We start from the raw sequence: 12649 nt of genomic DNA on the forward strand, positions 1-12649 counted from the left end.
GGTTAGCTCCAGAAGAAGAGCATCCAGAGCATCTTCACCTACATGTGTCTGGATTTGGAGCATATGAGTGAGAGCAGGTGGATGGCATATGTTGAGAGGATACGCTGAGATACACTGCTGTCACAATGTATGCATGCCCTTTCAGGCCCATGATATGGTAGGGGATTATGGGCCTGCCTTCCGGAAACAGAGGCAGCATGTGGCTTAACTATAATAGAACTGCAGTTGCAGCTGTATCCCTCTACACAGTTCCTATAATCTGCTCTTGGCAGGTGTTCAAGAAACATCTGTTCTTGCTGATGCTAGGGCATTATGCTGTGGCTCACATCAGCCCAAGTTTGCTACATACTGGGGTTATGATCCAGACTCATGATACTCCAGAATTCTTTGTCCAAGAATAGACCCTGAGAAGTCAGATGGTGGTTAGATAATGGGGCCTCTAAGGGAGTCTCCACCAAACCCTGAATATTTAGAGTTCGTCCTAAACAATGAAGCATAAAGTTTTATAGTCCCTCTGTAAAACTACTTGTAATCCTTAATTTTATAATTCTGGATATTCTTGTTGTTCATATAAATATTCAGTACTTTAAATCTTGCTGAAACCTTACATTCAAACCTTGACTTTAAGAACACCAAAGAAAAAAATATTTCTTTTAAACAATATTTGTTCTCAAATTATGAAACAAGAAAAATAGGAATTTTACGAACAATTTCTTATTACCATTAATTATTCATGTGTGTTTTTATCATGTGTTCTCTTAATCATATCTTCCCTAGTCCCTAACATTTCCGTATCTTTTTGAAAGAGAGTTTTTTAGTAATATAAAAACTTGCAAATTGCACCCTGGTCTGCAACTCCCTTATTCCATATAATCATCAGGGAACCATTGATCTACACAAAACCTTGATAATGTATTCTGTATTTTTCTCTGTTTGATTGCTTATGTAGTCCTTATTTACTCCAGCTTACTTTTATATATATTTTTACTACAGTTATACATTAAGAAAGTATTTCAATAAGCAGGATGCCTTTCCCTGAGCTGCTGCAGTTTATTTAGAACCCAGTCAGATATATGATTATATGTAACTTTTCTCACCAATATGAATTACTTTCCATTTATCAGCACTGAGCTTCATCTGCTACTGTTGTCCATTTAGCAAGCTTGGTTAAGATCTAGATATTCAACAGTGTGCTCAGTTATTGCTGTCACAGCATCCACATGAACTCTCAGTGTTGATCTTAAAGCAACAACAGCATAACAAACAATGAGGTAAATTGTGGCCAACAAATTCTAGTTCAAAAGAAAAAATTATGGTAAAATTGATAAAAGTAGATAACATATGTATTGCATCTTTTGTAATTGAAGAGATGTACCAACTACATACAGGGAAAATTTAAAAAACCCAGCTTGGTAACACGTTCTGTGAAGAACTATATCTGATAAGAAGAAAGGCATTTGTATCTCAGAAGTCCTCTCTGAGTATCATTAATATAATATAAAATGTATATACACCTAACACCATTAAAATTCAACAACACTTAGTACAGAAAAGAAACTTGATCTATAAAATTTGATATCGATATATCAGTACTTAATACTGGCATATGCTTATCTTTTTAATGTCCTATATATGTAGGGAGAAAGCCTTCCAATATTGTATGTAGATGAGTGAATACCTATTCTCTGTTTTTTGATAAAAATCTATATTTATTTAGAATCATATTTAACATCAGAAGGCTTCATTCTGACAGAATTTGTACTCTGTGCAGGGGGCATTCAGGCAATTTATAGCAAAGACACAAATGACAGAGCATGCTTACCTGGTGGTCATTGTTTAGGACAGGTCTGTCCTTGGACAGGTCTGTCCAACTGGTAGCCTGTGAGGTGCAGACAACCCAGGATCTCCTGCCTGATTCTGGGGGTAGGAGCAGGGGAGCTGGGGTGTCTGTGCAGCAGGGTGGGGGGAAGACTTCTGTATTAATGGCCACAACTTGTCACTTAAACCCAGAGAGCACAAGGAGGAGTTTCAGAACACCAGTGTTATTTTTCAGTTCATTTCATGTATTGTGCTTTGGATCAACTAATCTTCATTCCTTGTCCATCTAGCAGTTCTCTCCATTGGTCCAATCTAGCTTGCACATCCTCTAGACTCTCAGTTCACATTATCCACAAGCATCTTGTTCTGGGGTGATCTTCCTCTTATTTGTTCAGTAAACAAGTCAGTCCAGTAACCAGGTTTTTTTGTTCCTATTCAGTAAACAAATACGTTCAGTAAACGTCCATCGTGACCACCAACAGGAACAGGATCAAAACTGACCCTTGATATATGCCCACCTTCACCACAAAATTCTTTGTCTCTCCTGAACTGCTCCTCACTTTAATTGTACATTTTCAATACATGTCCTTGATGGTTCTGATATTTTTTTTTCTGGCAGGTGCTCCCAGAAAACTCTCAGGTGCTCCCATATTTCCTGCCTGGGTACATGATCATGGGCTTTCTCCAGGTCAATAAAAATGGAGTGGCTATCTGTATAATCTTCCCTGTGTTTCTCCATCATCTGTCTTATTGCAAAAATTGTACTTTTCCAGTGTACTTTTCCTCAGCATGAATCCATACTAACCATCTTCAATGACCACCTCAGTCCTTTACTGATTCTCCACCACTCTTTCCCACACTTTCAAAGTGTGCGACATCAGCTTGACTCCCTGATAGTTGCCACAGTTCTGAACATCACATTTCTGCTTGAATATTGGCACCAACATACTTCCTTTCCATCTATTTGGCATCTTCTTCATTGCAAATGTCATTTTAAACAGCTTCCACAATATATTGATTCCTTCTTCCCCCAAGACTTTCCAAACTTCCACCAGTATATCGTCAGGCCCTGTTGCTTTCCCATTCTTCATTTTGTTCACTGCTCTTTTCATTTCCATTCTGCTTATGGCAGTCACCATACCTTGGTTTTCTGTGGCATTTGCTTGAAAACTTGCAAATAACATCATAAAAAAATCAGGGTGCGTCCCCCCCATCCCCGTCTCCCCACACCTTGTGAAATATTGGGCTAGTGTGGTTAAGAGACCTGACAATTTCTTTGGGGCTAGGAATGCAGGTAGCCCCTTTTGACTCCCCAGATTAAATAACCAATTTGCATAGAACTGCACACACTCTGAAGGGTAGGGCTAAGATTCAGAATGACCATGAGAAATGGGAGAAATGGTCCAAAAGTAATCAAACGAAATTCAGCAAGGGTAAGTAGGAAGTCCTGCACTTAGAATAATTACATGCACAGTTACAAACTGGGGAATGACTTGGTCCAGTTTTGGTCACTGAACTTTGAGGAAGATGTGAACAGATTAGAAAGTGCTCAGTGGAGAACAACAAAAATGATTATCAGCCTAGGAAATATTGGCTTATGAGGAAAGGCTAAAGAACTGGAATTGTTTAGACTAGAGAAAAGAAGATGAAGGTGGGATTTCATAGTACCCTTCAAATACCTGCATGGTGATTATAAGGAGGATGGAGATATATTATTCTCTGTGACATCAGGGAACAGGATATGAAAATGGCCACAAATTGTAGCATGGAAAATTTAGGATGGATATTAGGGTGGGTAAGCACTGGAACAGGTTGCTCAGAGGTTGTGGAATCTCCATCTATGGAAATTTTTAAGAGCAGGTTATACACACACTTGACTCAAATGATTGTACCTTGACCAGGTGGTTGGACTAAATGACTTCCTGAGGTCCCTTCCAACCTTACTTTTCTATGATAATCACGTATCTATTTAGAACAGGGAAGAATAGGGGCAGCCACTGGCATGATTTTGGAGCTAGGTTAGTAGTTATTCCCTGATCTGTAAAAAGATGTCTTAGTAGCTCTGCCACTGCATTGCATGTGTAACAGAAAGGTAAATGTGAAAACCTACTTTGGTCCATTTTTATTATAACTCTGCCTTCATTTTCACAGAGAAGGGTGATAAAGCTATTATATACAAAAAGCCATTATATGCAATAGTATTAAATACAATCTCTGTGGGGCAGTGGGGATCGCACCCCCCGCCCTTACAATAGGTATTTAAATAATGAGCGGGAATGCTTTGAAAATTAATCAGTGAATGTTATTTAAATTCTTTGCCTAAAATGGCCATTTTCTGTGGTCATATGGTCACACATGACAGACTATTTGTATAAATGTTCATCAGTGTCCACTGTAACAACCTGCTAATTCAGTTCCATTCAAGACAAAACTGTTGTCCATTAGGCTTGAAATGACATCTGCCAGAAATTATAAAATTGATTGAAACTGAAAGCTACTAGGGCTGTGCAAAGCTTTGGCCCTGATTCGATTCAGTGGAGATTCAGCCCAATTCAGTGGCCGAATCTCCAAATCCAAACTGAAGAGACCCTTTAGTCTCTCGGAGTCGCATCGGAACCCTCCAAATCAATTCAGAGAGATTTGGAAAGATTTGGCAATTCGGATATAGACACAGGTTTCAATATTTTTTCTACATGCTTCAAGGTACCAGGCAGCTCATGAATGTTGCGATGGTGGGGTGGATGGAGCATCCCATAGGAGTGCAGGGGCTCCCCAGCAGATTTGGCAGCAGACCTGGAAGTGGACGAGAAGCACTTCCAATCCACTTCCGGGTCTGCCGGGGAGCATGGGGGGGGGGGGCCCTCCCACGCTCCTGTGGCTTAGCAACTGCTGCCTCCTGGGTCTGGGTGGGACACCTGGGGTCTCCCTGTGGCTGATCACCAAGCCAGGGCAGGGTGGGGTGCAGGGAGGCTCCTCTGCACGCTCGGCAGCAGACCCCCCATCGAGCATGGGGGGTGGGGGGGCAGGCCCTGTGGGACACTCCATCTGCCTCAGCATTGCAGCATTCACAAGCCGCACCTCATACCTCAAGAAAGGTTTGTCAAAAGCTGACATCTGTATTTTCAGTAGATCTCATTTAAGGGCAAACCTGCCTTTGCTTTTAGTGATGTTGTGAAATATTTGTTCTGCACATTGAGGATGGGAGACACTTTGAAGCACTAAGGCAGGGGAGTGAGAATGGGAGCTGTGGGGGGAGAAATTTTGTTTTCTTTTAAGGAGAGTGTGGGTTGGAAAGTGAAGTTTTGTTGTGTAGTGGGGGGAAGGTCTCTGTAGTCAGAAGCAAGGGAGCAGAAGAGAGATGGATTGCCTTTGAATTTGGGGTTTTGTTGGGGGTGAGGGAGAGGGTTGTTTTGTTATGTTAATTATTCTATAATTGTTATTGTATTTCATTGTAAGCAGACTTGAATATTTTGGGGAAAGGGTTGTATATAAATCTAATCAGTAAAATTAAGGGTTGAACACTTTTTAGTTTCTGTAGGTTAATTTTGCTGCTTATACCACAGTTCTTCACATTCTTCCATTACACATCATATCCTCCTGGCCACACTTATATCTACTCCCTCAAACCTGGGAAGAGCATGAAGTGCATCCTTAGAAAGCATGAGATACTGAATGAATAGGCTGCATCAGCTGGCAGGAGTTACAGGAGTATCTATACATACCTTTTGCTGGCTGGCATCCCTGGCAGAGACTGTTTACTGTTGTCAGTAAAAAGGAGGGTTTTTACTGACAACACCTGAAGAGGAAGCACCTGAAGAGGAACTTTGAATGTGAAGATACTCAAAGCTTTGCTGGCATTTAGTTCTAAGAACAAAATGTTCTTGTGTGGACTATGCCTGAATCTGTTGTTGTGCTAAACGGATGACAGGGGCTTCACATGTTCCTCATTTCCCCCAAAAGCACTTGGGTTCTTGCCCCTGTTATGTAGTTTAGAGCTAGAATAGATATTTTCCTTGTGTAAGAAAGGAATATAATCAAACAGGCATACTGTATCATTACATATCTCTTCTTAATGTGCTTCTCTCTATTAGTTTGGGCTTTCAAGCCTTTATGCATCCCTGCTGAGCCCTAATATCTTCTAAGGACTTGTGCAACCAAATGATACATTGATGCACAGTGAATCACAGGATCAAGTTGTTAGTGCATTAATGTTTGTTTTGGATGCTAGCATGGATCAGTAAATATGCAATACTGCACACACTACAAGTGGAACTGCAGAGTGAGCATAGAAGTATTAAAATGCCACTTTCTGAAGTTCAGCAGTTCAGAGCAGAAGAGCATTCACACAGTTTGGACCCTTAGGCAAATGTTATATGGACCCCTTTGATCTGCATAAATGGACTGGAAATCTCAAACATTGCTTGAGCAATGTTTCTTCCTTCCAGTTGGTGAGTTAGCTGAACTTTGCAAACTACAAAAAGATTAACTTTCACTGTTGGATGAAATTAAAGGCCAAACAGATGTAAAGCAGTTTAACACTGGATTTGGCTTGATCCATATATATGTGTGTATATATATATATATGTATATATATGTACACACACACACAATATATATATACACACACACACACACACACACACACTGTACATTTTTCTTTGAAAGGGCTAACCTAATGCATTAGACATTTCCTCCAGTCTTCTAGAGAAACGTAGCTGCACAGAAATGAAATATAAACACCTACACTTTAACAGCTTTTGTCTTATATGTAGATTATTGAATTTCATGAAAACAAAAATGTTAAGAACAAATCAAGCCAAACCAATTTGATTTCCTTCCTTGACAGGTTAAAAAGTGTTCTGGGTGAGGGAAATACAGTAGACATAAGATATTTAGACTTTAGCAGTGCTTTCTATGCAGTTCCACATGGCATACTCCTAAGTAAAATTAACAAATGGGAACTAGTTAGAATTACATTTAGCATCACTCTTCATCAGGGATGGAGGGTTTTTCTGTTGTTTCTTTTCGTAATTCTTTAAAAATTTAATATGATGTTTGTTGAAGGAAGCAGGGAAGAATATATACATTTAAGGAACAGACCCAGACCCTCTGTAGGAAGGAGAATGTGGGCTTGAGAAGGACAGTGGGGAAGGATTTCCTCTGGGTGTGAGGCAGAGGAATGGGAGTGGATGGAGAGATGACTGGGGTTGTGGGGGAATGGGAAGAAGTTTTGTATTCCTCAAGGAGAATGTGGTTGGAAAGCAGGATTGGGATGGGCATAGTCTCAGGCACTAAGGAGATCCTTAGTGTTTCACAAATAGAGGTATTTCTTTCAAGAATCACTCTGGAGGTTGGCAAAAATATGTAAAAGGGTTTTTAATAGCTCTTTTTTCACCCTATATGTTTGCCATAGGCATTGCCATGGGAAGTAAATAGGCTGTTAAATTATTTGTATGATATATTTAGAAATAAATAACTAGCCTACTTCAAATGGGAGCAGTTGAGTTTGCCTGATGGATGAAACATGCAAATGGCTTATTAGGTAAAAATAATTAATTCTTTGATGGAAATCAAGAGCAGTTTTAAAAAACGTAGAGCCTGGGTACAAATCAGGCATTGCTTAGTTACTCCCAGGCATTATTATTTTATGCTTTAGCAGTTTGATTTGGTAAGAGGAATGCAAACAGATTTGTAGAGGAAAATTTTCACTGACATTTATTTGCTTTAAATGTCTGTGAAATTTCTGGTTATTTTCACAACGAGTCCCTCTAGCAAAGAGTGGTGTTCCAGGAAGCTACAGATGCAGAGCCCTGATTTTTCAGTGCTTAAAGGTTTTCAGGCCTCTTGCTCCAGCACATGAATGTTAAGAGAGCTACTTCACAATTTAAAGCAGCACTCTCAGTAATTACAGCGGATACTAGCTGCCTATCTTCTGATGCTGAATAGCACAAAGCAGAAAAGCTTGAATGCTCTCAGAAATTATGGCCAGTACCTTCAAATGGACTAGCAGTTACTTGATAAGAAAGCAGCATTTTAAAAAACGAAAAATGGAGAGGAACCAGGAGAAGATAGAGAAGATGATGGCAGCGTAGGAATGGGTATGAAGAAAGGGATGCAGTTCTCACATCCATCTATCAGGAGTTCAGTTTGGTAAAACTCCATGTGAAGTTCACTAGAAATGATAGCTCCAAGGACTTTCCCAGGATATTAGAAAATTACTGGTGGGATTCAGGTCTACAAACCATGGGTCAAGCGTAATTCATATGTCTGTAGGGCCATAAGAGGAATATGTGGTTTGGTTCCACAGTCTCTAACAGCATGAGCCAGGGAAGTCATTGGAAAGATTCCAGTAATACTAAATTAAATTAAAAGTCATTATTCTTGTTGTAGGGCTAACTTGGTATGTTTCCTCTGGCGATATTAAGATTGCTTTGGATCACACTAGTTTATTATGCTCAGAGTTCTGTTGTCTTCTGGTTCCATTGTGTTGTATACCAACCAGCTGTGCTACTTTCTTTACAGGAAATATTAATAACCAGAATTATTAAATATTGTAAATAATTGTTCTATGAGAACAGAAGCCCTGAACTTTTAGAAGACTTATCGTCTGAGACCATTCTGCCTCTTTTGTCTCCTCCAAGAAATTAGGCAAAACTACTACACTCTAACGTTCTTGAATTCTTGGATTTGTTTGCTTGTCTGACTCTAACACTATTAGGTCATGTCCTAGCAGTCCTTATTCATTTTCATTCCTTCTTTACTCAAATTCCTAGTGAAATCAAAGGCTGTAAAGACTCCAGGATTTCAGCACATTGTGAGATGTAGAGGTAGATTATGTAAGTAAGACAGTTATCCTCCTGGGCTTTTTCAGGAGAAAAGCAATAGAAGGATAGGGTGAATGTACAGTACCAACCCTGCAGAGTCTCACAATACAGTCAAATATGTAAACAGAGTTCTTAAGTGGATTGGTAACATGGCATTAGTGATGACCAAGATGTAAATACTGTTGTACATCCAAAGTAAAATGAGACCTGACTTGGGAAATAAATGTGGCTGCTTCTTCATATGTCAATATAATTTTATAAACATTATACTGAGTTGCTCACCATCTCTATCAGATAACTTACTAAGAATATTAATTCTGAAAAAATACCTTTTTCGTTTTCATTTTTTGTTTTCTTTTTTTGAGTTAAATATAATACTTCCTTTAAAACCCTGCTTAAAATGCTATTAAAATATAGTAAAACATGTGTAAATATCTTCCAGTATTTTAGGGTGGCTTGTTTTTAATTTTGCTATTGAAGAATGCCAGTGAATTGCTGTTCTATCATGGACGTTGTAATATCATCTTAATTGACATAATAAAATAATCTTATTTGTAAAGAGAGAGGTATACATTTGCCTCAAAACCTTTGAGATTTGAAGCAATCAATGAGGACAAAGGGGGAGAGAGTGAGAACATGTTCACATGTATAGAAAGATCACTGCAAGTTCTCCTTAACTATTGTATTATCTTGGTGAGCACTCTCCAATGTCTCAGGTCTTATCAAGTAATAAGTAACATGTTTTCATCTTCCAGTTCTGTTGAAATCTTCAACTTCTTTGCATTGTACACCTGCAATAACTTACATATTTCTAGATTCTCAAAAGCGGGTTTGCAGAAAGACTGCTGAAGTGAGTTAAAAGCGTAAATACTTAAATGTAAGGATGATCCTCTGAAGGGTTGCATTTATATCCTCGATATTTGTCTGCTTTTGAAATGTTTGCTTCAATAAGCAGAAATGTGAGAAGGGGTATGAATGCCTAAATCAAACTGAAGTATTTCTTGGATTTTCAGTAGTTTGTTTATGGAATCTGACAGCTGCAATGACTTGCATATGGAGAAGAGAAGAATTAATCAAAATCTGAATAGCAAGTAACTTCATTTAGAAGCCATTCTTGATAAGTATTTATACCAGTTTAACAGCCACAACTTTACCACAAAATCCATAAAAGCAGTTAATTAAATATAAAAGAAGTTGTGACTTGTATATTTAGGTATATATCTACTTTAGCCAGCAGTAATGCAGAGCTGATGAAATAAATGTTACCTTCTTACAGTATTCTGGGACAGAAAAGTAATAGGTAAAAGCAGTGGAGTTGTACAACATAAGGTGGTAGCTACAATCAAAGCTTTTCAAATCATGTAAAATTTTCATTTATAAACACTTTAGTGAAAAGGGCAACTTAGAATTTAGAGTGTTCATATACCTTTTCTGTTTGCTATTTATTATTGTAGTAGATGGGAACGTAGCAGTCATAATCATCCAGGGAATGTACAAGAGGCAAGGATTTTTATGATTGGACTTTTATTGGAGCAACTGTATAGTTGGAAGATCTGAGGGACAAGCTTTCAGGCATCAAGGGCCCATCCTCAGGTCTGAAAAAGAGGCAAATGCAGGCGAGCTAAAATCGGTTGGGAAGTATATGTCACTGGGTAGTCAGGCTTCTTTCTTCTTCATGTTGTATATTTTCCATTTTAAATGACAAATTTCAGTATCTTCCATGTTATAGTATGCTTGGGGTATTGTTGCAGCTGTGGTGGTTTAAACAGGTCTTGTAGCCCTATGCTTGGTCTGGTAAAAACAAAGAATTTAAAATATAAAATGAATAATTAATAATCAAAAACCAAAATCTTTGCCTCTTGTTTATTATTTGCAGTTCACCTTTACATATGGTTATGAAAAGCAAATTTTGGGATCTGGAGCTTCTATTCACTTAAACAAAATATGAATTTCAGTTCATGATAAAACAACATTAATTTCAAGGAATAATAGTTTATAAAGTTTAGATCAGGAGTAGGCAACCTCCAGCATGGGTGTTGGAGCATGGCACACAAAGGCATTTTGCTTGGCATGCGGGCCTTTGGGTGGACGGCAGGGAAGGTGCTAGGGCTGTGCTGCCAGAACAAGGATTGGTCCTCTTGTGGCTCCCCTACCATCTGCCCCTGGCACATCAACATCTTACAAGTTCGGGTTGTGGGTGCTTTTGGCACTCTGCCCAAAAATGTTGCCGACCCCTGGTTTAGATCCTCAAAAAGAGGAAAAATATGTCTCTTTGGTGATTAGTCATAAAACTTGAGAATTCTAAATATCAAATAATCAGTTATACTGAATGTATTGTTTGAATGCCTTTATGTAATGAATAAATTTATAGAGTTCTGGTTCTGTTTGTTATAACTTGCAGATAGGGAAAACAGCTAAATTCATGACATAAATTGCCTATCACGTAACTGAACCAATCTTCATATATAAAATGAAGTTCCTTGAATGATATCTGGGACCTTTCATTGAGTATATAATCCATTATATTAAAATATATTTTTACTTTTAAAATGAACATTTTAACTGGTTGTTATAATACTAGTATTTGTGCATTCTGTCAACAGATCAGCAGTACTCATGGTCACCTTCTCAGCACTTCAATGAAGAAAGATACTCTCCTGCTCCGAGGAACATGAAAGGATTATCTGGTAGTCGGAACCAACCACAGTTATGTTCTGCTCATACTTGTGGCTTAGCATCCCCTGAAGATTGTGAGCACACCCACGATCATATCCACCATGGGCAGGAGCCAAGGCAATCATATCTTCTTAGCCCCACGGAGAGCTGTCCGATGGACCACCATCGCTGCTCACCGCGAAGCTCCATCCATTCTGAATGCATGATGATGCCCATGGTAATGGGAGATCACATGTCTAGTAGCACTTTTCCCAGAATGCACTACAGCTCACATTACGATACTAGGGACGATTGCGCCATGTCTCATGCTAACACTAAGATTAACCGAATCCCTGCAAATCTCTTGGATCAATTTGAGAAACAACTTCCTCTCCACAAGGATGGGTTTCACACTTTACAATATCAGAGGACCTCAACAGCTGCTGAACAACGCAGTGAAAGCCCAGGAAGAATACGCCATCTTGTTCATTCAGTCCAGAAACTGTTCACTAAGTCTCATTCTTTGGAAGGATCATCCAAAGGCAATGTCAACGGGACAAAGGGCGACAGTCGAGGGGACGATCATCATCATGGACATCATTCCAAGCATAGCAAAAGGAGTAAAAGTAAGGAGCGAAAACCAGAAAGCAAACATAAATCTGGAATGAGTAGCTGGTGGAGTTCTGATGATAATTTGGACAGTGATAGCACTTACCGAACACCCAGTGTGATAAATAGGCATCATGCAGATCATATCTCGCACTGCTACCCTGAAGCTCTCCAGGGGCACTTTGGGGATCTCTCATTAAAGACTTCCAAAAGTAACAATGATGTGAAATGTTCAGCTTGTGAAGGGCTGGCAATGACCCCTGATGGTAAATATATGAAAAGGAGTTCTTGGTCTACACTTACAGTAAGTCAGGCGAAAGAAGCTTATCGTAAGTCATCACTTAACCTCGATAAGCCACTGGTTCATCAGGAAATCAAACCTTCCTTGAGGCCATGCCATTACCTTCAGGTAAGAGCCAGATTTGCTTAATATTTGTAATACAGAAATTAACTAGTTACAGTTTATGACAAAAAGTCATTATAAGAATATGGAAGTGCTCTGCAAATTTCTTAAAGGTCATGAGTGCTTTTTTACATAGCGTACGTACATAGGAAATGTTGGACTTAACTAACAGGATTCATATTGAAAAATGAATAAAATTGGTGTCATCTAAATTTAATGACCATGCTTTTGGTATCTGGATTTGTGGTGCATTCATCTTGATGAGAAGTCTATATCTTAGGTCACAGGAAGGAGCACTACACACTGAAGTTTGTGGCTAGAACAAATGCATTGAATGCAG

The 12649-nt window shown here is 38.9% G+C and overlaps 1 protein-coding gene across 1 annotated transcript in view; it reads left to right on the forward strand.

Annotated features, from left to right (window-relative positions):
* The window catches only part of DLGAP2 (DLG associated protein 2), an 803365-nt gene that overhangs the window by 629641 nt on the left and 161075 nt on the right, over positions 1 to 12649 (forward strand). Inside the window, exon 6 of the mRNA XM_090033149.1 lies at positions 11246 to 12315. Within this exon, the coding sequence (XP_089889275.1) occupies positions 11246 to 12315 (1070 nt within the window). The remainder of the gene's footprint in view (positions 1 to 11245; positions 12316 to 12649) is intronic.

Source organism: Crocodylus siamensis, chromosome 1 (genome assembly GCF_052110815.1).
Source record: "Crocodylus siamensis isolate JL-2025a chromosome 1, ASM5211081v1, whole genome shotgun sequence".
NCBI classification, from domain to species: Eukaryota; Metazoa; Chordata; order Crocodylia; family Crocodylidae; genus Crocodylus; species Crocodylus siamensis.